This window comes from Chelon labrosus (assembly GCF_963514085.1).
Source record: "Chelon labrosus genome assembly, chromosome: 7".
Taxonomy (NCBI): Eukaryota; Metazoa; Chordata; class Actinopteri; order Mugiliformes; family Mugilidae; genus Chelon; species Chelon labrosus.
Window position 1 is genome coordinate 26815166 of NC_140343.1, and position 24280 is coordinate 26839445.

The following is a 24280-nucleotide window of genomic DNA, read 5'->3' on the forward strand; positions in this document are numbered from 1 at the left end:
CTGATGATGGCAGAAGGAGGAAAGGCTATCGACTTGGTTTCAGATCTTCTAAGAAAGACATTTTCACGGCGGACTTTGCTGGAAAACCTGGATATTGTGAGGAAAGGCCACCCAACCCCAGAGCTAGCTAGCGAAAGGCTGTGTCCACGACTTTCAGGTCAGCAACTATGAACAGTCCACTACTCTTGGAGAACTCTAAATTGTTTCTTAAGTTCTGGTGAGTAAAATGAATTATATTTACATCTTGTATGTATATTTTCGCCATTTTATTTGGTCGACATTGGTGTTTCTGCTGGATTTGACGTATGTGGTGCTGGCTGCAGTGAGTGAGAGGAGACTTTGTGAATTGTTCTGAATTTCTTGCTTTAGTAATGACATTCATGTCGCTGCATGAGATACCCTGTGTTATTGCGTATGATGTTGATGGTTTCTATAGCAGTGGCGTCATAACAATCGTATTAAGAGGTGTTTTGTATAAGATTGGAGGGCATTGAAGGCCTAGGTGGAAAATGCATGGCCCGCCACTGTTAAACTGTTATATTTGAATATGCACAACAGTCTTTGCAGCTGCTGTAAATTCATGCAAAACAATAAGTTACTAAAATCCACATTTATTCATTAGAGACAGGTAAATCTTTACAGGAAGTCTTCTTTCAAAAGCATACATTGCAATGTAAACATACAAAGGTCTATATTTTGGAGCAACATTATTTAAGACAAATTACTAACAGCTAAACAATTCAAACATCTCATGTTTTATTACCGCTCCCTTGTGAAGATTTTTTTTACAGTTGTCAAGTTTCATTCTCACCCAATCAGTATTCATCTTAAACTGACATCTGACACCTGCCGCTGATCTTGAAGATGTCAACTTTGTTCACTTTGGTGCCTCTTGTGACAATAAGGGGTAATTGCAGCCTGCTGTCCCTGGCTCTAAAGATGGATCACGTGTTACTAACTGCTTGCCTCTTGTGATTTTGTGTGAAAATACCACCACTGATTCCCAGTTCTGAAAACTGAAAATCTAAGGATTTCAAAGAAATTTCATCAGTGAATCACAGACTCGTTCACCATTCCGTTACATGGTTTGGTGATAGATAGTGAGCTAACAGGTATTCGTTAAAGTTAAAATCTTTCAAGGTTTCCTCTTCTGGTGGATTCTTTCATTAGTTGTTCATGTTTGTGATGATTCTTCTTCCTGAGTCCCAGTTGTGCGTCGGAAAATGTTGTAGCTCAGGCTTTCTTTGTTGTCATCAGACCACCAGCTGGACCTGCTGGGCTCTGTAGGTTTCAAAGTCCTCAGGAAGAGTGTCTATAAAGAAACAACAGGAAGTAAATTAACAGGTGCTGCAGCTTGAAGAAAATACTCAGCTTATTTATTTTGTGTTATTCAAGGACACAGATTTTGAGAAGAAATTAAGAAAAGTGGATTACCTTCTTTGACCTTGTTATTTTTTTTGTAACTTCAAATCAAGTCACTTATAACTATTTAACATTTATAATAACTGAGCTTTGTTATTCTGCTGGTAAGTATTTAGAAGAGACTGCTGCTATTAAAGTTAATGTGTAAGGGGATTATTGCACATTCAGGCCCAACTTCTCAAGGCCTTTTGAACACTTCGCTCACCGTTGCAGCGATAACGCAGGTTGGCCCAGATGATGTTCTCCTGGGAGAAGCAGAAGACTCCTAGTCGGCCTCCTCTCATCGTGGCGTCTATGATGACGCCTGTGTCCGCCACCATCTGAGGACCCTCGTAGAAACGAACTCTGCGCAGCGACAGAAGGCAGGACACAACATCACATTGCAAAAAAAATAATTCCTTGATGGACAGCCTTGGTTTATTACAGACATTCATTGTCCTCTGAGGAGGAATTCTACTCTCCTTGACAAAGCTCTGACCTTTTTTCATTTTAGACTTTTATCAAATAATCTCAACATCTGTTGGATGCATTGTTATCAAATTTACTCTTTATATCCTGGTGGTCAGAGGATGAAATGTAATTGATTTGTCCACGCCATGTCCAAGGTTTATGAACAAATACTTAACCAGCATCAACTGTACTTAGTGTCTTGTGCTAATTAGCAAATGTTTGCAAGCTAACTCACAAAAGACATTAATATGGCTAAAATAATATCAGTATATTAGCATGAGCATTAGCATGCTGCCATTAGCCTGACAGAGTGTACAGAGCTGGCTGCAGATTTTTTGCCCCAGAAAGCATTACCACAAACAAATTACAATTTAACATTCAAATACTTCTGGACACAGACAGGATGAATTCAGAACTTGATCTTCACATCTAACCCACCGCAAGAAACAGACAAATACCTTAAACAGAGTCAGTACCTGATATAGCCGTCAGCAGGCCGGTGCTGGAGGAACCAGCGGTACGAAGTCTTGTCTTTCCAGCCAACATTGCGAGCATCTTTCCACAGTAGTTTGACCTGGTCACTGGTGTCACCGGTGTGCCACAGGGCGTTCCTCAGATTTTCACCTGGTCCTGTGTTTGACTTCACTGCCTTTTCCAAACACAAGTTACAGGAAGTCTGAGTCTCTAGGCGCACTGATTTATTATTCCACTGATTGGAGTCAGTTCGAGTGATTAATTATTTCTATCAAGAAGTAGAACTGGTATTTTTTTTAGTAGTATAATTTCAGTGGACTACCTTCAGTTGGATGCCTGGTTCCGCCACTGCTCTGAACGGGTTGGCCTGCCAGTAGATCTGTTCCACCTGCTTCCACATCACCACGTAGAAACTGGAGCTGTCCTGGTAGCCAAAGATGAAACCAGCGTAGTCATCGTCCGTCACCGTATTGACATGAAATGTCCCTTCAAAATCCACCCCGCTGAAAGCAGTGTAACCTGTGGGACAGGACCAAGAGACTGTAGAGCTTACACTGTAGAGCTTACAGAAACTTTAAACTCTGTACAAGTCTGGTCTAAGTGGGTGTTACATGTCTAAGTAATATACACATGAATGCTAGGTCCAAAAGTTTCTCAGAAGAACATAGTATTGTCACAATATGTTATTTACTTCACCTGTGGAATGGTTTTAATGTTGTGGCTGATCAGTGTAACTGCACCTCTCTAGAAGCCACTGAGGCAACATTTTAGCAAGCTAATGAGTGGTTAATGTAGCAAATGCATCATATACTGTCAAAAGAAAAGGTAGCCTGAGCTGATTTCCTAAAGTGTCAGACTATTCTTCATTAAATACCAGGTGTTCTTACCCACAGCCAACCCAGGATCACTGTTCATAGTCTGGACAATCTCTCTTCCCTGCACAGAAGAGTGGATTTAAGATCAATTAAATTTGATGACAAACTTTGTTGGTGTCTCAGTCATCCAGGTCATGGTACATCCAAAAAACGCTGAAACAAGGGCAACTGGACTTCTTGAAGATGTTTCGCCACTCATCGAAGTAGCTTCATCAGGTCTAAAGGACTGGTGGGAAGTTTGCTTAAGTCAGCTCATCAGGAGACAATTCAGGGGTCCACCTTCAAAGGACAGTCCTTTGAAGATAGCAACGTCCACATTTTAGCCAGAACATTTAACAGAGGAGGCGTAAAGGAATTTTTCACCAAGATCTTGTACTGATGATGGGAGAGTCTGACCACTGCGTAAGGCCTTCTCCAGCACATCCCAAAGATTCTCAATGGGGTTAAGGTCTGGACTCTGTGGTGGCCAATCCATGTGTGAAAATGATGTCTCATGCTCCCTGAACCACTCTTTCACAATTTGAGCCCCATGAATCCTGTCATTGTCATCTTGGAATATGCCCGCGCCATCAAAGAAGAAAAAAATCCATTGATGGAATAACCTGGTCATTCAGTATATTCAGGTAGTCAGCTGACCTCATTCATTCATGTTGCTGAACCTAGACCTGAGCAACTGCAGCAACCCCAGATCATAGCACTGCCCCCACAGGCTTGTACAGTAGACACTAGGCATGATGGGTGCATCACTTCATCTGCCTCTCTTCTTACCCTGATGCCCCCTAAATCTGCACTCATCAGACCACATGACCTTCTTCCATTGCTCCAGAGTCCAATCTCTATGCTTCCTAGCAAACTGAAGCCCTTTTTCCAGTTAGCCTCACTGATTAGTGGTTTTCTTAAGACTACACAGCTGTTCAGTCCCAATCTCTTGAGTTCCCTTCACATTGTACATATATACTTTACTTTCACTATTAAACATAGCCCTGAGTTCTAATGGTGTTTTTTTTCGATTTGATTTCACCAAACATTTAAGTGATTGCCAATCACGATCAATCAGAATTTTTTTCGACCACATTTCTTCCTGGAAGATGATGGTTCCCCATTATCCTTCCAGCTTTTAATAATGCGTTGGACAGTTCTTAACACAATTTAGTAGTTTCCATAGATGTTTTCTCTGCTTGATGCATGCCAATGATTTGACCCTTCTCAAACAGACTAACATCTTTTCCGCGACTACAGCATGTGTCTTTCGACATGGTTGTTTAAGAAATGAGAAGCTACTCATTGCATCAGTTGGGGTTAAATAACGTGTTGCCAGCTGAAAGATAATCACCCATGCAGTAATTATCCAATAGGAGGCTCCTACCCATTTACTTAATTAAATCTGGGTGGCAACTTTTTTTTGGCCAGGTAGTGTATGTCAAAGTGCAAAATCTTTCTCTGAACAGGAGAGGTGCACTGAGATGTAATTTGCCATTAATCTACAATGCAGTCTTAACATCTGTCCCCAAGAAGTTTCACCCCCATTCACACCTTGAGACTAGAGCCCCTGACTGACATTGGATTGTTAGAGCACCATTTTTTGGAGATAGAGGACAGGGACCAACAGTCTCCTCCAACGAGATCCACCCACAGATGTTCCTATTTAAACCCTAGCTCACCACCAGTCTTTTAGAACTAAAGAAGCTACTTGGATGAAACATCTTCAAGAAACTCTCCATGTTTCCACTTTTTTGTGGAAGCATGTAGATATTTCCACTTTTTTGGATTAGCTATGTCTATGTATTAAAATACAATAACAACAAGTATAAAAACCTGACCTGGTTCAGCACCACCCAGTTGGGGTCAATCTGTGCATCACCTTCTGGGTCCAAAACAACGGTCTGGTACTCCCTGAAGTCGGTGAGGGTGACCTCAGCGTTTTCTGGACAAACATCAATGGTGTCAACTATGGTGTCATTGTCGAAGTCCTTCTCGCATATGTTGCCCACACCATCACCTGAGAAGATAAATGGATATACAGTTAGATATTTTGGTATCTGCCAGGTATAACAGGAAACACATATCCACTTTAATATGACAGAGATGTTACCCACCATCAGAGTCCTCCTGTAGAGGGTTGGGGATCAGGCGGCAGTTATCGGGTCCAGGTGGCAGCAGGTCCGGGATACCGTCGTTGTCATCGTCATCATCGCACTCGTCCCCCTTTCCGTCCTTGTCGGTGTCCAGCTGAGAGCTGTTGATGACGGCTGGGCAGTTGTCCCGAGAGTCTTGGTGACCGTCACCATCACTGGAGAAAGTTGGATTTTGTGGCAGATTTTACCTTCCAGTATGAAGACAAGATACAACAGATAAACACTGGTGAAATCACAAGATACCTGTCCTTGTTGGTGTCACAGGGATCTCCAATCAAGTCATTGTCCACGTCCGTCTGAGAAACGAAACATGAGTTATTATTAACCATGACATTTTCCAAGGTTTACCTTTGACATTAGGGTGACATACCAAACAATCAGTTCACAGATAGATGAGGATTAGGCTTGCGGAAACTGTTTCAGATGCCCATACGCATTTTTATTAAATATTTAGTATTTAAAGAAGATTCAAATCAATTGTACCTCGCTGTGATTGCTGATATCAGTGTAACCTCTAGAGGTCAGCAAAAGCAACACAGAGTGCAGCGCTATAGACTTCAGTTCAAGAGTAGCACTGTGCCCTTGATGACAGCATGTGTTGAGCAGTTTGTTACCAAAAGAAATTTGATTTCTCACCTGATCAGGGTTGGGAACATATGGACAGCTGTCACAGGCATCTCCCACTTTGTCTCCATCTCGATCTTTCTGGTCGGCGTTGGGAACTCGTTTGCAGTTATCCAAGTTATTGGGGATTCCTAAAATTGAACAAAATATTAAAAGTGAAGTTATGCATGTATATCGCTTTAATTTCATATGTGGTTGTATCATAACTGAAATTACAAGCCTGTGTTATAATAATATGAACAGTTTCACATAAAACTGGGGGAATATAAATGATTAAGCTACAAAAAAAGTCATTACTGGAGAGACAGGGTTGTTGATAAGAGGCTTTACTCAGTACTCACCATCCCCATCAATATCTTCATCACATTCGTCGCCAAATTTGTCCACATCTGTGTCTTTTTGGTCGTTGTTTTTGACAGCGGGACAGTTGTCGCAGGCGTCGCCAAAGTCGTCCTCGTCAATGTTCCTTTGGTCCACGTTGGGCACCAGCACGCAATTATCCTGTGAAGAAAATGTTATAGTCTCAGGAAGTAAAACTGACATTTATTTTTGTTTTTTCTCTGCATGAACCTGTGTGTTTAGGATCCCATCTCCATCTGCATCTTCATCACAGGCGTCTCCAATTCCATCACCGTCAGCATCTTCTTGACCAGAGTTAGGCACAGTGAGACAGTTGTCCTGCAAAGAAAAACTGTCACTGTTACAGCAGATGACAAGGATAGGAAACAAATGGTATCATCTCCATAATAATTAAATGAAACTTCTTAGCGTTTGACCTATAGTCATTTTCACAGCTTTTCATGGACACTCACCTTGTTGCAGTTTGTATCAGGACAGTTCAGTTTCTCATCAGGGAAACCATCAATGTCAGTGTCAGGGCCACAGAAGTAGCCGTTGCCAGCCCAGCCAACTCCACACTGTGAGGAGAGAATATTAATATAGGAGTCGTGGATCACTGGCATTACATGACTACAATACAATACAATACCCGCTTAAACAATCTGTTATGGCTCAGAGGTGTTCATAGCTTCAGTGGCTCAGTGAAAGTGAATATGTGACACCTTTCTCAAAGAGAGATATGACATTTTATTCCTTCACCTGACACTCAATAGTTCCCTCCCGATGGACGATGCACTCTGCGCTGGCATGGCAGGGGTTGGGTTGGCCATTCCCACAGGCTCTCTCAGGCTTACAGCCACGCCGCTGATCCCCAGTGTAGCCCGTCTTACAAGGACCACACCTGAATGAGCCCTAGAGAGACACAGAGGAATGAAAACACAGGGTCAGCCTGTTGTACTTGATGTCACTGGACTTCATTATGAAATTATTGGGCAAAAACAAACTGAGAATTGTTGCAAACATTTTTAAGTTTCAATCTAAACAGCTGAAAATTGGAATGTGAGACAAACTAAGGCTGCAGATAATTCTTATATAAGGAAGTTATAATGTTTGATGAAAACCTTGGCGCAACTATCCTTGTGAGAACCATTTAGGAATTAAGAAAATAAATCTTTTTTTATTGAGTTTTATTGAGTTTTTATTGTAGTGACTTCTGATACTTGTACATCCAGTTCAACCCAAAGAAAAGATGGGCTTTGAAGTGAGACTGAATCCACTGTGGATACAAGCTAATGCTAAATTGTAAACAAACAAACAAACAAACACATATGTAGATAAACAATAAAGTAAAAGATTAATTTCTCAATGCCAGTAAAGTCTTTAGTTATCGTAAGCTTCCGTACAGAAGTTGGCATCACATGACTGTGACTGTGACTTAAAGCTAATGGAAAGTCAAGCTTCACGCAGATGTTTAAATAAATTAATTTATTGTGCAATTTAAACTAAAAAGCCAAGTTTTTATTTTTATAAAAAAAAAGAAAATAAGGGTTTTTGCTGTTTTACCACTAACTCCATAAAACTAAAATTGTGAGGAACATTGTATAGTCTGACCTTTATTTATGTACCTGTTACTGTACGTGAACATTTAACTCCCCACACACTAACCTGTTAAGATTCATTTACACTAAAAGTCTGAAATGGTCAGGACCTTCATAGGGCAATGAAATGTGTAGTAAAACACTGAAAAACTCATATTAAATATGATAGACATTTATTTACTGTAAATGATGTTGATACTCACAGGGGTGTTCATACACGCAGAGTTTTCCACACATCCTCCATTGTTGAGGCCTTCACACTCATTGATATCTTTGCACACCTTGAACAGACAAACAGAAAGAACGTCCACATTAACCCTGTAATAACAGGCATTAATGAATGATGAGCATCGCATTGAAGTCCATTTAGAGGATTAATATAGTGTTGAAACAGTCCGATGTCTGCTGGGCATACTAAGGAGAATGAGAAAGATACTTTTTAAGTATTTATTTATTTAATTAGGTGACTATAACTACTGAGTCAATACTTTCATTTCAACAAGATGAGCAGTGCTAGTTATCACCAACACTGACCTGTTTGTTGGCGGTGGCGTAGGCGAGGCCGACACCCTGGACCTGGGGGCCGGTGTATCCAGCTGGACATGAACCGCAGCGGAAACCTGGGGATGTGTTGATGCAGCGAACGCCCATGTGACAAGGGATCACAGTACACTGCCAACAGCACAGGGCAGACACACATGTCAGGATGTTGTCAAAGGATCTGGTTCGTTATTTAGTTCAGTTTTTTTGTCCCACGGGTGTTTCCTCTTCTCGTTTGGTTGTGCAAGCTTGCTCACTTTATTTGATTCAATGGGTACTTAATGAAACTTTAAGGGAATTTTGAAATCATTACAGGGTACTGTATTGTATTACTATATATTATTATTGTATTATTATTAGGGCCGGGACTTTAACGCGTTAATTAAGATTAATTAATTACACAGAAATAACGCGTTAATTTTTTTTAACGCATTTTAATCACACTTATTTTTGCACCGCGGAACGTTTCTCACTGGATGAGTTTCGGCGGACCGATTATACTGGAGCACCAACTAGCGTTCATTACCAGTGTCCTCAACAAGCAGCGGGTGCTCCCGTCCCAAAGCACTCACAGGCGGTCAGTCTCACAGTAGCCCCGCGCAGCAGCGGTCAGAGCAGAGAGGGAGAACCACGCCACCGCGTCCAGACTGCAAACGAATGACGCATGCGCAAAGCTGCCGCTGATCGCGCCCTGGTTTACAGAGCGGGATGTAAATGTTTCTTCACTGTCACACTAAAATAAATAATAAAATAATAATCCATTTAGATTGTTAATTTTGTCAAGTTAAAACCGTTTGTACAAAAAATGTTAAAAATATTCTAGTTATGGCAAAAAATGCTCATGTTCTTCTGTGCCTGTGACTTGTAGGCTAGAAACTAAACCAAACTTAAGAAAACTAAAAAAAGAAAAAAAAAAAAAAACTTAAGTTACTGTGCCAGAGTGTCTCTTTAGAGTCATTTTGCCAATACCAAGCCCGGATAAAGGAGGCGCGTTAATAATACAGCGTCCATCACAATTACATCCAAAAGGTAAATTATGCAAATTAGCCGATGACGTCATTTAGCGACTTCAGGCGACTTTTAGGAGAGCCAATAGCTACTTTCCTTTCCTGAGGAGTTGGCAACACTGTTCATTACTTCAGACAACAACAAACCACAGTGAACATGAAAGAAGAAGCTGATGAGACCGCTTTGGTTGGCCCCGTGGATGGGAAATTTAGTCATTATTCAATGGTATACTAAAAATCCATATGAAAAAAATTACTTCTCACTGTTCTCAGGTCAAATATTTATATGCGATTAAAATGCGATTAATTAATTACAAAGCCTCTAATTAATTAGATTAATTTTTTTAATCGAGTCCCGGCCCTAATTATTATATATTAAATCTCTGTGTACCTCATCCACATCAGTGCAGTGGGTACCGTTACCCTCCATGCCGTCAGGGCAGGGCCCACACTGTACACCCTGAGGACTTTCCATACACTTCACCCCCGGGTGGCAGGGGTTCGGCACACACGAAGGACGAGGTTGCAAACCTCCCATACCTGAGGAGAGAGATGATTAAGATGTATGTGATGACATGAAAGTCCCATCAAAATACATACGTTAATGCATTCTGCATTAATGATATTCTTGTATGTATGTTTCTGGTGTTGAAAGTCAATGGGACTCGTTAACTCACCACAGGCTTCACACTCCATCACTGTGTTCTTCAGGAATACTATCTCTTTAATCTGGAAAATACAACAGATTAATAGATTAAAAACAAATTGTTTTTTATTATCGTCACTACTTTGAACTTGTGCTAAATTGATGTAAATGTAATTTTCCGAAATGAAGGTGGTTTACCTGTTGTTTCAGAAGCTCTTTAATCTCAGCCAAGGCCAGGTTAGTCATTTTAATCTGACTGATAATCTCCCCATCTGGATTTGAAGAGAAAACACAGTCCATTCACACAATGTAAATCTTTTTTTTTTTTCTTTTTTTTTTTCTTTTTTTTTTTACTTACAAGCATCCCCCTCTTAAAATCAGATGACTATCCTAGTGAAGATGAGGGGTTGCTTTCATGGACTCTGAACTCTGCTTAGTTGGATTCTTTCTATCTGTGCACAGCTTTAGATTTAAAGTTTTCTTTTCATGATTATAACTTGCCTTCTGAATTTTGCATTTGAGTCCCGATTTCCATACTGCGTACTGTGCTGTCTTTGACATAATTTATCAAACACATCCAGTGGAAGCTGGTTGAGCTCCCAGGCACATTGCTAAAATGCTTCAAATCATATCAGCATAATAGAAAAGTATCTACTGATTAGCATGTTTATGGGTGGGCCATCATGATTTGTGGAGTTCCCCAAGGCTCAATCCTTGGACCGCTCGTATTTAACATTATTATGTGGATGGCTATAATTACAGTTTCCCACATTATCACAGCAAATAAATAAAGTAAGAAAAGATTTGATGCTTCTGAAACTTCTCCATCAAAATGTGGACAAAACTGAAAAATCTTGGCCTAAACATGGAGAAATAGCATTTAGTTGGAACAAGCTTTGTTTTTATTTGTCTCCCTCTGACTTTGACCTTTAAATGTTAAGTAATTTTAAATTAAATCTAAAAACGTTGTACTGACTTTGACTGGACCATGAAGCATGTTGCCCTCCTTTCCATCTGATTATTGTATCAGTGTTTTAATCAATTGTGTACAGAACTTTGACTTAAACTATAACAAAAAGTAACTGGACAAAATCATCATCAACAGTCAATAATAATATAGATTCTCCTTCTATGGAAACTTTTCTGGCTCAACATCTGGGGCTGGAAGCTCACAGGGGAGCACATGGTCATGTTGGGGGGATCCTGTAACAAATGATCAACTGCCTGTCTAGTGTAGTAGCTTGCATTCCTCAGCCACCACAGGCCTCGCTTGTATCTACATCCCACGCATTCACTGGAGCTCGAGATGTTGTGATTACAGCTTCAAAATTGATTTTCCAGATATGGAAGGTATACAAGATTATCTGGAAGATACATTTTTTGAGGCCGCATGCTTAGGGGAATTAAACTCCTGGTGTTTTTACTGAGTCCCAGGTTTGAATATGCTCTGCATCTATCCAACAATAACTATCTAACCCAGAAACGCTTAAAGACATTGTGTATACGCTAGACCAATATACAAAACGTGTTTTAGCAATGATAAATTTGGTTTATGAACAACAAAACACAGAGTTATTCAAATAATTACCTTTGGGTTTTGCAACTACAGCTTCACTTGGTTATTAGCTTGGATGTTGTGCAGCTGTTAATGTGTTTTAACATGTCATAGAATCATGTCAACGGTTTGATTAACTTTTATCGAGCAAATAAATTTAAATAAATCTTAAAATTAAGGGAAATTCAATGTGACTGCTTTTCTAAAACTGCTTTTGTTTATTGTACTATGTGCCATATTTATTGTCCCATATTTTATATGAGAGTATGAAATTTGAAAGGGAAAAAACTCCTACAATGAAGTCAGTGATGATGCAAATGATCTAATCATTCAAACTATCGATAACATAAGCATTTATGGGTATATAAATGTAAATGGGAGATTACTGAAAGTCTCTTCAGAGAGTAAATCACGTGATTTAATGTGTCTTGTTCATGAAGTGGATTCAAACACAAACATAGTTAATCCTGTAAAAACTGATTATTTGCAGTGCACACAGTTTTTTTAATTAACCACTGATTATTCATACTGATGATGATGATGATGATGATGATGATGTGACATTATAACCTGCAGTTATAATGTCACATCATCTTCTGTTTGGAGTCATGTTTGTGACGAAATGATTTAAAGCATTTAAATCACTGTTTTTACCTCTGTAATTGGTGTCCTCCAACTCCTGAGGGAACTACCTGTGTCTTAAACTGCTAAATGCTCAGTTTTTACCCGTTTGCAGCCGCTTCATCTTTGAAAACACTATGAGAGTAGTGGAAACTGAAACTGTAAATTCACAGATTTTGCAGATCTCCAATCATATAGTGCTGCTGTTTAAGCTCAGGTGTAGGTGTGTCTTATCCTGCATGATCATACTGCTTGTGCAATTAACCCAAAGAATCCCGACATCCCCCTTTTAGCCACTTCTACCAGGCACCGCCACCTCTTCTCCCAGAGGAGCAGTATGAAGGCAGAGATCTTCTGTGCAGGAAATGTGTTCTTCTCATCAGCAGCCACTCTGTTTACTGAATGAATTCCACAGCCGAAAGAAAAAATACTGGAAATAAATCACTCTCACTGCTTAGAGAAAGGTTGAGACCCCACAACATTTGGTCAAATGATAGTGTCCTCCTCCTCCTCCTTCAGCACATTTATTAGTCAACTGTAAACTTGTTTATATGATTAGATACTACTTTTCAATTAAGTCAAACTATTTATAAGCAAATGCTGTATGTATGAATTGGATCTTAGTTGGTCCATTATGTGTGTATAGTGCCAGAGAGACTGTTGGTAACGACAAAATCATTTTCACTTTACGCTCTCATTTAAAAAGTAATCACTAATAAATGAAGCTTGTTTCTCACCTCTCTGTCCTGCTACAGCGTTCCCTCCCATGCAGAGGACACAGGTCAGGCTCAGGAACCACAGCATGGTTTGTTGTAACAGCTCAGGTACGTCTCCTGTTCTCTCCTTCCGTCAGCTCAGTGTCAGCGCTCCTCCTGCAAACCTGCTTCCAGCAAAGTTCTTGGAGGATTTCCTCCCCTGCTTCGGTTTTTATAACCCACCGCCACCCACGCCCCCCTCTTCCCCGGTTTACATCTTCACCCCTTCCCCTAAAGCTCAAAGAAAGACGAAGAGATGGGTGTGATTGCACAATACAACCCTCCTCCACATACAGTGTAGAAGAAGCATCAGTCTCAAGTGTCAAATGCTTCATTTTCTTGTAAGGAGTGCAGAACGATATGTTTATGCTGAGTTTTATCAGTTGTTAAAAGCATCTTGGACAAATCATGTACCATGAAAATAACTCAAGGGTTGCTTTTGACTCGCTGGATTATTTTATCCCTCAGATGTTTGTATATTTTATTTGTGCACTCTCTGGTTTGGCACTTTGAAATCTATATTCCAGTCGGACATTACTAACTGATGCCGTTTATTAAAACCTTATAAAAGGAGCAGACCATTTCAATTTTGAATGGTGGGCATACTTCAACTTTTTCAAATTTGATATAACTTTTGATACAGCGTTTCTTAGATTATTAAAAGGCATTTTTGCATGTACTTTTTATGTACTAGAATAAAATGTGTGTGTGAAATGCAGCTGTACAACCAGCAGCCTTCTTGTGTTTCATTTTATTCATCTATTTAAATGTAAAAGCATTTATTTATGTCTGCATTTAATTGATTATGTATCTATGTGTTCAGTGTTATTATGGCCGTACGGTTGTGTAATTCTGCTGAGACAAGAAGGCAATTAGGTATAGAAAAAAAAAGAAAAAAACAGATTTGCAATAAGTATTCAAAATGAATGTAGATTTAAAGTTAAAGCTTATTTGGTTTAAATATAACAGCCTTCAAGTTGGAGAGTATGTGTGTCGGTAATGGGATCAGCAGATGTTGCTTACATTCTTAGCTCTGAAGTTTTTGGGGTTTTGGTCCAGATCCCCTTGACAAGCTCCTACTGCCTCCTCCTCTCTTCTCTCCTTCCCCCGTTTCCAGCCTCGTTGCCTTGTTCAAAAGTACCGGGAAGTCTCACCGCGGTGGGCCTTCACTGGAAAAGTCAGCAGCTTGTATCTGATGTGTTGGTGACTTCACGGAAGCCGTTGTAACGTTTCCAAGGCATTTCTGCAACAACTCAACAGCAAGAAATAAAGGTTTAAAGGATTTAATTTAGTCTTGATTGGTTCAATGACATGTTTTATTAAAGACCAGAACATACAGTATGATCCACTTTAAGTAGCTTTACAACCCATCTAATTCCACAGAGGATACTTTTACACAATACTGTACTTAACTGAAAAACTCAGGTAATTATACAACATTTTATGATGCATTAACACTCCAATCAAATTCATATTATACATTTTACTCCCTTTTGTTTGACAACTACTTTATAAATTAATATTTTGCATAAGAATATCTGAAGACTTAAAATGTGGTGCATTGTTTAAAAAGACAACTACTAACTCAAGGGTTTTGTCAGTGACTGTCTTCAAAACTGAGTCATTTTTATGCTTCTTAAAGCTTCTTTGTGTCAAAATCAAAGTAAAAAAGATTCTTTTAAATCTGCATCTTAATCCACACTGAAAACAATATTTAGCCTCTTAGTTAAAAGTTAGCTCTACCTAAACTATCTACAGGATTAATAGGTTTACATCTGATCGATTTTTGGCCATTTCTATAAAATACTTCACTGAATACTTAAATTATTGATACTTCAGGTACATTTTCGTGTTATTACTTAAATACTTGACTAGCTAAAGCATCTGTATGTGAACACCACCAGAGCTACAAATGTAACCTGAAAATCCAGTGAACAGACACTTTCCCTGCCTGATCTCTGCTGCTGCTGCTGCGAGGTATGTTAAGGTCAAAGTTCGAGTGTAACAACCTCCTGCAAACTTCATTAACAACGATTTACTGCTTCCACAACAAGCTGGTGAACGCGGCAGGGGGAGTTTGTCAGGGTGTGACCTCGGGGTCACCTCAGACGTTCTCCTGCCATCTCCCTGCAGCCTCAGCGTTACATAATGCTGATTCCTGGACGGCTGTTTTGACTGAAGATGCATCTGAAACGGTGGAGTTGTGATCAGTTTTTCATGTTAAAGGAGATGTGTCAGATTCTCACATCCTTTACAGGGGAGGCCAACTGTAACGCAGTCAGCTGCTCAAATCAGAAACAGTCTAGTGATGACAGTTACTCTGCACATGCTCAGTAGGATCTCTCTCTACCTATGTTAAAAACAGCACTTCATCCTGGAAGAGGTTTTCCACAGATTTTGACGAATGAGTTTTTCTTTAGGATAAGTGTACCTTTAACTCTCAGTTCAAGTAATAATAAAAAAAAAACACATTTACTTTGAATGCATACAAAGCCTGACATCATTACAGCAGTAATGTGGTCACCTTGAGCCATGCTTTGTTTTGAGATACAGTGGGTCAATATGACTTTTTTTCCCTTGCATTAAATTTAATTTTATAGTCTTCTTCTCAGAGTAGTCCTCGAGTTATAAAGAAAAATGTATCAACATGTTCAGATTGCTCCCAGTCTTCCTTAAAGAAAAACACCAAAAAACTAAAAAAGCATCTTTTTAAATCACATGTTTAACTAATGTATTGCAGTAATTTGCAAAACCAGTTCATAGTATGTGAATACTATGGCTGTTCATTTTTAATAAATAGACACAGAAATGACACACACATCACCCAGACGCAGTGTTTGTCTTGATTTTATTTAAAGATATAATTGTTTTCTTCTCACAGTAGAAAGCAGCTATGTTATGTCACATAATGCTTTATTCACATTTGAATTTCTGATTGAGACTCATATTAATTTGGACTTTCTGATTCTTTCCGAACTGAAATAAGACGAGGCGGGACTGAAAGGAAACCACTTACACCTGGTAGCACAACTACGAAGGCCATCCTAAGGCGACCACGCAGCTCCTCCACACAGATCTGAGCACAGATGTTCACAGAGACATAAATAAACAGGTTTAAAATGTCCAGGTAGTGTGAAACATTTGCCATGGTATTTACAGAGTCCTCGTGCTATGTAAAATGCAAAAAGCCCCAGGTTGCTCTAATGGAAAGGGTCTCATTTGGCAAAACATCAAACTGCCCTTTTTCCTTAAAAAAGGAATAGGAAGTCCCGTCATGCAGAGGCAATGAGGGCAAGTCAGATGCAGTTTCGTCGGTGCAGCACGGCGTCCTACTCAGCTTTCTTGGCCTTCCTCTTGCGAGAGCCGTCGCTCAGCTCCTCCTTGGTTTTGAGAGGTGAAGATGGGGCAGCGGCGTGATGGTGATCCTCTTCTCCACCGCCCAGAGCAGAGCCGAACAGCAGATGGCAGATCCAGGACTCAATGAGGGCAAAGGGGGAGCCGTGAGAGTGTCGGGCGGTCATCGTCACCTGAGAGGAGAGAAAAGTTTATAGAAGGGTTGATAGTTTCCTCTGTGGCTTTGAAGGCACTTTCAAAAGTCACAACACTGATAACACTGATGACCAGTTTTCTTTCTCTACTGCATCATATTCTGCGGGCACATGATCCCCCTTGGGATGAAGAATTATTTTCCTCTTGCATGCAACACAACAACCCTAGGATCAAACAAATCACTGCCAATCGCACCTTGCTTGTGGCCATGAAGAGGGTGAAGATGAGGATGAGGGTGCTCTTGGAGACTGGCAGCCACTGTGCCTCCTGCATGGTGAAGAGGATGGCTCCATACAGGCTGGCTTTAGTCGGGCTGCCGAGACACAAAAGGCAAACTGTCAGTGAAGAGGATGTCCGCAGCACAGATGACGAGGAAACTTTGCAGCATGAAATGTGAAAACCTGCTGGGTTTTATTTGCACTGAATGGGGGTTTCATGTACTGGGACTCTAGTCATAGTCTGGTTGCCTTTGTTTTAGATATACATACGAGTATTTTAAATCAATCTGATAATGTTAAAGTATAAATAAAAAAGATAATGTATTAAAAAAAATAATTTTAAAAGTGACCTGATAAAAGTCCTTTCACTTGCTGCCACTGTGGGGCGCCAAAATCCAACACATGAATGTCTGTTTCATGCAAACCTGCTTCATGCGTTATTTTTATTTTTTCTTTTCTTTTTTTTTTTTTGGTCTTGGGAAAGAATGAAAGTTTTCACTACACTGAAACAAGTGCACACTTGATGGGTCCATTCTCTTACAATGACATGTTGAGGATCTCGTTGGTCTCGGGCCTCCACACGCCGCGCAGCAGCTGCTCAAAATTGGAAATAAGAGCCACTCCGGATCCTGGGGAGATATAAATAGACAGAGGGAAAAATGAGGACAAAAAAAAAAGAAGAAGAAGAAAAGTCTCTGTTTAATGTCACTGCTCTTATTTAGCTCCAGCTTTTCTCCACTCTTTTTCAACTGGGCCTCTGTAATGTTGTCAATACAGAAGGAGACTAGACCAGGGGAAACCTCTTTAATCTCTCTTTTAAATATGAATTTTGTACTCGGCCTACTGCTTTGGACTGTGAAAGTCCATTTTATTACAGCCGTTATCTGTGGTAAAAACAATCAAATTGTTGTAAGGTTATAATTTTACCATGCACATCTGTTTCCCTGGGCTGGGTAAAGCGGGTATGACAGGTAACCAAACTAAAAAGCACTGTCACATTGAGTAAAAAAACTGATTTGAAAACAAATCAGCAGTATGTAACAATCGTCTCATCATTTGTAGATATAATTTAGATTTACTGCGTCTTTTAATCAGTGAACCCTCCTGTAACATCAAAGGGGTATTTGTCGGTAACCCATCCTTGCAGACAGGCAGATGTGCGGCTCAGTCACATGTCGGTCGTGCAGTGAACCGATGTCACTGAATGCAGCACCGACACCAGGCATCACCAAACACAGAGGTGTAGCAGCTAAGGTTTGTACAGCCACTTTGCCACTTGGCTTCATTTTGAAACAAAAAAACCTAGGAGGGGCTTGTTTTCAGTTTTATCGTTCACCTCCGTCAATTTTGCGTCGTGTATAAAAACCTCACCTTTGACATATCCAACGATCACCATAATGAAGAAGCCGTGGTGGTAGGCGTGGTGGGCGTGGTGAACACCTGCGGCGATCTTACGAGTGCGGACCACTTCCTTCAGGGCGACCAACACCAGCTTGACGGGCAGGAAAGCCACACATTTATAGAAGAGGTTCAGCGGGCAGTAAAAGATGAGGTACCTGAGTTTGACACCGAGACAGAGAAATGGTGGAAAATATTAAACTTTAATAATACAATCAATTAGTAATTGTGTGTCTTGCCATGCATCCTAAAACTTTCCTTTATTTATTTGTGGCTCTGAAATGTGCTGACTTCAAATACACTGAGTAAAAATACTAAAATCTGCCTTTAGACATTCTCCTGTAATCCCTCAAATTCTTATTATCTCAGTAGCCTTAATAGTATTTGGTCACCTGGCCACACTACAGGTTCAGATTATGGCCTACAATATTACATATGTGGAGATTGATAGACCAAACAAAGGCAGAGAGTTTAACACAGTTTAATCAGTTTAATAAAAGAAGGGACTCTTCCACTGGTTTACATGTTATGGGGATTTGCTCACCAGACAGCTGAGGCCAGCAGGATGTGGCTGTTGTGTTGGAAGTAGTCGATGGGGCTGCTTCCAAGCATGATGTCTGCCAGGATGTAACTACCAAAGCAGTACAGCATGGCACAGAGCCATGAGGCCACGGGACTCCTGCGAGAAACCTCCACCGAGCCTGCAACACAGGGGACGAGCTGTCAGTGACACAGCCCTGACACACAGTAATGGGTATGAAAAAAAACAGTATGTGGACATTATAAATTGGTGTAGTCTGTGTTTATTGAATATCAGATCCAGACCGTAATCTGGTCTACATCCTTTTAGAAATGATTAACTGCAGGTACTTGTAGCAAAGAAGAAAATATTTGGCGACTCCTAGTGGTGCTATCAAAAAAGACACGTCCCAAAATAAGTTACTCTTAACTTGAAATTACAAAATAATGGCACTGATTTGTTTGTTTATAACTATAATGATTAATTTTAAGATTCTTTTGCAAAATGCCTTAGACTTCTGTATTTATTTTTTTCAAAACACAGGAAAAAAGTTACGCTTTTCATCCTCCTTATTAATGCTAAATTTAAATAAATCTAAATGCTTTTTTTGGAGCTTTTCCACTCAAATCAATGGGTTGTCAGAACAAGCTGTTACTGAAAACATTCAGAAGTTGTTATCAGCGGATCCCGTGTGTGTCTGTGAGCCGTATCTTGTTACACGCCCAGTCTATCATCGCATGTCACGCCCTGATAATATGCCTCTTTATCTTAATATTCACTCAAGACAACTTCAGACATCTATGAGTTGACCGAATGACAGACTTTAACAACTCTTGGCCTCGAGTACTTCTATTTAATCTTATGGTGGATTTCCAAAGCGACTCATGTCCCAGGAAACTGGAAAGATCCAGTTAGCTCACAGGCTTATTCAGGTGCTTGACTATTGTTGACATTCAAATTATGTGAGTTAGAAAACTAGTCTAGCCAGTGTGTCTGCTGAAAACACACTATGCCAACATGTCATGTCACAAAGTTTGTTAAGTAGTTAAGTAGTCGGTACTTAGTTCAGTTTAGTGAACCAGAAAGACAAGCAGATTGGCAAGGTGTCATCTTTGTTTTCTGGTCTATATTTGTTCTGATCAGTCGTTTCAGGTAGCTATCCCACCGACTGTACAAACAGATGGACCCTAAGGATTCCTGTAAAGTGTTTTTGAAGCTCAATGGAGGTGGTTCTGGTCAACGCCATATTGGCAGTGTCTGACTCCACCCAACTCCTGGCTAACTTAAAAACGGGCAAAGACAGCACCAATATGTAAATTATTCACAACTTTACGCCTTAATGTAATTTAAACATGTGAGTTATAAAAAAATTCACCCACGTACAGTCATCATCAATTGAGAAATTAATTCTAGAGACCAAAACCGTGTTTGTTCCAGGCTGTAAACGTGTTTGTTTCTGCTGTAAAGTTGGGCATTTTGAGGACACCCTCAAGTGGCCATTTATGGAACTGCGGAGGTTACCGTTTGGGTGTCCCGAGGCAAAGGTGACGTTTTTGTTCATCCATAAAGAAATGCATTTCTAAACAATCACTACACAAGGCTGGAAACAAGGTGTCATTGACGTTATTCTGTTTTACTTTAACCTGCACCAATTGATCATATTTCAAAAATATGGTTTAAAAAATATGATTCATAGCGTTCTATAATGTAATGTGATAGGAGAACATAGCATAAAATCGTAACTCTCTGTTGCTGCTAAGAGCAGAATGAAACTAAATAAAGATGGGGATTTTCATTTCTATTATTCCTGTAATGAAATCTGTATAAACATTGATCACATATCACCAACTACGCAAGTGTTACGTGTTTATATTTAAAGCATGATATAATTATAAGACTGTGTTACATTGTTAGAGACATACAGTAAATGGAGATGCAAGGACAAATCTCCAAGAACAGGTGGGTGAGGGTGTCGCGGTGTTAGTGGCGCTCAGTTTGAAAGCAATCCGATCCTGAGAAATGTCTCCTCTATAAATACGTTCTGCTCAACTGCTCCTCCAGTCTTGCAACTGTCAAGCCTGTCTTAACCTTTGACCCCACACTTGTTTCCCATTTGTGTCCACCCCACAAAACCACATTTATGTGCTCCCCGAACATGTGGCATGAACCAGGATTCTTCACTCAGACACATGCTGGGAACGGGTGAACATATGGTGATCATTCAAATGTCGGCAGCAGGAGTCATTTGACTGTCAAATTATAGATATTTTAATGCAGCTGCAGTCAGAAGTCAGCCTGGGCTCTGATGAAATGCTGCATTTAAACTTTAACGTAAAATAATAACTTAAAAAACAGGAACACCCTCTTATTTTATAGAAAATACAGCCAACTGTTATGTGCCACTGCACATAACACCCTTAAACGTGTTATGTGCAGTTATAAAACTTTATCCATGTCACTTTGCAACAAATTACAGCAGAAGTGACTGTTGAATAAGATGACGTGACTGATTTACACGCCTGCAACATTGTTGGACTCACATGAACAGTAAAACTTAAATTAAAGGAGGTACCAAAGAGATCATCCTATTAAATCCCACTTTTTTTTTTTTTTTTACCAATGTCTGGAGCTGACATTATCCACAATGCAACACAACCTCTGAGAGCTCAACTGGATATTCAGGTGGGTTATGCTAGGATGACTTGTAGCCTTTAGCTCTGGAAACTGACTCAAGAGACATTACTCAAGTGAATTGAGCATATAAATATCAGATTTTGTTCCCTCTGGACCTAAACAGATTTTAACGTGTAAAATAGTTAGGAATTCCCCATGAGGGCCGTGACACACCAAGCCTATAGTCGGCCATTGGCCTGTGTCGGCCTCAAGCACATGACCTGGGTTCTGCTCAAGGTTTCTGCCTTTTAAAAGGGAGTTTTTCACCGTAACACTTCCTCTGGGTTCTCTGAAGTGCCTTGAGATAATCTGAATCATTGGTGAGGATGCTATGAATTAAAAAAAACAATGTTTTTGCAGTTGAGTGGAATTGTCTAGTTTTCTGTGAGAGTTTGTGACCATTTGGCAGTGTGCACTAGTGGGACTAGTGGGTATGGCACTAGTTGGATTCGTGTTCTGTAGGGTTTTTTGTCCAGCTGAGCATGTTGAATCAGAGGTCAAGTGCATCATTGAGAGAGATTGCTCTGATTGGTGGTTCAGTTTAGTAAACCCGTACACGTAAAGTGAAAGTGGAAGTTACGAAAGTAAATAAGCAGCTTCAACTTCATGTGATCTGAGCATTTAAATACACAAATCCACTGTGGGATAAATTATAGGATTATTTTACCTCATCATCTATCATAAAGACTGACTGATCAGCATGATTCAGGAGATACCAGCTGGTTATTTCTTCTAATGTAGTCGCAGAACAAACATGCTAGTTGGCCGTAATCTTTGCAGTGTGTCCAAGGGCACATTTTTAGTCCCTCCAAAGGTGAAGTCTTAATCAGTATGTATATTTTTGATGTCTGTCTTAAAGGTGACTATGTAGTTTATTTCAAACCAAACATTTTCCTCTCTTTAATTTCACAATACCAAAAACAATGCCTTCGCCATCATGGTTAACCCTTACCTAGCAAACTGCAGATGCGTTGCACATGAAAGGAGTACAGAGTATCCTTTAAAAGTTTGTTCACCAAAATGAGCAGAAAAATGACTGAACCTTCATGTTAAATGTTCATTTTAATTCAATGGGAGTAAAACTTGTTTTTTTTAAGGATGTACCTTCCCAGGACAGCAAGGTCACACTTGTTAGCTCAACAGCTTATTTCATGTTCAGTGTAAATAACTCATCCGACAGGAGCCTGAAAGTGTGCAGAAGAGGGGCTTCGGAGGCCCTCTGACTCCGTCTATTTCAGGCTCTTCTATTTATTGCTGCTATGCGCTGGCCTTCTCTCAGGTTTCATGAGCCTCGGGGCTGTGGTGCTCAAAGGAGTTAACTTTTAGAAAATATCAGGCTTTACCCAAAGCTGAGAGGTTTAATCTACTCCAGTTATTTCCTACACACTAAATGAGGTCAGGCTGCAGCAGCAACACACATTCCCTCTCATAAAGCAGTCAGAGCTGCTGCTAGAGTTTATGTAACAGGTCATGCTTTATAAGGAAAGGGTAGTATAGCGATAAGAGCAACAGAAAGTCCTTGTAGGGGAATTCAGCCAGCAGAGTTATGCCAAAAAAATGCCTTAACTTAATAATAAAATGCCTTTAATCTAACTTCTAAGCTTTCACGAGTTTAAATTAAATGCATTATCTTAGTTGTGTTTTCTTTTTATTGTGGAGCATGCACCTGCCACTCAGCTTGCAGCATGGATACAACATATATTAACATTTAAGTAAGCAGTTAATCTAAAACGGTGAGAGCAAACAGAAAAGTGTCAAACACACTCACCTGGCTCGTATTTGAGGTAGAGGATGGACACGATGTAATACGCCAGATCAAACACAGGAAACATTCCCATTTTAGAGAAAGCTTGGGCATAATCGCCCAGATTAAGAGCCGCCAGCATGTCCATGTTGTCCACCTGATAAACTACGAGTCCCTGGCTTTTATAGTTTTTTTTTTATTTGTTTGTTTTTTGCTTTTTTTAAATTCCAACTGCGCAGTCTGAATCCGAAGCCCCCCCAACCCGGTCCACCGACTCTCCACGAAGCCCCCCGGTCTCGACAGTGAAAGCCTGTGACACTCAAGCCCTCCTATTAATACCCCTCATCTCCACAGCCTCAGCAGCCGCAGCAGCAGCAGCATCATCATCCTCATCTGCCCTCCGTCCGTGCCAGCTGCTCCGCTTTTTAGGCGACAGGAGGTTTCAGCTGCTTCAGCTGCTCGAGCACTGAACCGAAAAACAAAGGCCTGGTCTTCTTCTGCTTCGTCCCGGTCATCATTATTCAGCGAGGCGCTCACAGAGGGTTCATGTAGCTCGGAGACGCAGTCAGACCACAGCCACGTGTCCGCGCACGAATGAGGACAAAGATTATTTCACTCATCATAAAAACACGTCCCAACATCAGGATCAGAGGCCGACTCACAGCAAAATGATCGGTTTGTTTACACTCTCCAGGCGTTGGAGAGATGTTGATGTGAAAGGAGCGATCACATTACCAGATTAAATTAACAACATCACGAATGTTATATATGTGTGTACACATACACATATTTAAGGCCTATTGAGATTAAGATTTAGTCGATCATTTTATCTTTTTTTATTCTATCATAAATAACAACCAAAGCAGTGACCTCTGTTTCCACCAGGGGGCCCCAAAGCTACACGAATAAAAACGCGTTTCTCCTAAACGTCAATTAAAGAAGAAAATATAGAAAATTGTTGTTATACTGTTGTGGTATGAATTGTACACATACTATATATATATATATAGTATGTGTACAATTCATATATATTATATATATATTTAAAAATATATGCAAGATCCATAATCACACTAAACTAAACTCCAACATTAAAAAAAAGTGAATTGTACAATAACTCATACAATAATGTTCATA

At 40.1% G+C, this 24280-nt stretch overlaps 2 protein-coding genes across 2 annotated transcripts; both read right to left on the reverse strand.

The window, feature by feature from the left end:
* Window positions 1–1253: 1253 nt before the first annotated feature.
* On the reverse strand, window positions 1254–13146 carry comp (cartilage oligomeric matrix protein; the record flags this gene model as incomplete). Its single annotated transcript, XM_084548455.1, has 19 exons — window positions 13024–13146; window positions 10309–10382; window positions 10142–10193; window positions 9856–10004; window positions 8452–8589; window positions 8121–8198; window positions 7079–7231; window positions 6793–6897; window positions 6551–6658; window positions 6322–6481; window positions 5993–6111; window positions 5600–5652; window positions 5318–5511; window positions 5042–5220; window positions 3234–3282; window positions 2669–2865; window positions 2349–2521; window positions 1628–1767; window positions 1254–1312 (listed from the first exon to the last, which is right to left on the reverse strand). Exons 1-19 carry the CDS (start codon window positions 13088–13090, stop codon window positions 1254–1256), a joined length of 2247 nt encoding a protein of 748 aa, XP_084404581.1. The 5' UTR covers window positions 13091–13146.
* Window positions 13147–15872: 2726 nt separating this feature from the next.
* tmem38a (transmembrane protein 38A) lies at window positions 15873–23789 on the reverse strand. The gene is made up of 6 exons (XM_084547595.1): window positions 23168–23789; window positions 18751–18907; window positions 18180–18364; window positions 17350–17437; window positions 16786–16903; window positions 15873–16568 (listed from the first exon to the last, which is right to left on the reverse strand). Exons 1-6 carry the CDS (start codon window positions 23289–23291, stop codon window positions 16371–16373), a joined length of 870 nt encoding a protein of 289 aa, XP_084403721.1. The 5' UTR covers window positions 23292–23789; the 3' UTR covers window positions 15873–16370.
* Window positions 23790–24280: the final 491 nt, after the last annotated feature.

Coding starts and splice junctions, on each gene's coding strand:
- tmem38a (XM_084547595.1), bottom strand. CDS start 23,291: ATGGACATGCTGGCGGCTCTTAATCTGGGCGATTATGCCCAAGCTTTC. Junction 18,908..23,167: donor CTACCTCAAATACGAGCCAG/GTGAGTGTGTTT, acceptor CCTGTGTTGCAG/GCTCGGTGGAGGTTTCTCGC. Junction 18,365..18,750: donor CTGCTGGCCTCAGCTGTCTG/GTGAGCAAATCC, acceptor TGTCAAACTCAG/GTACCTCATCTTTTACTGCC.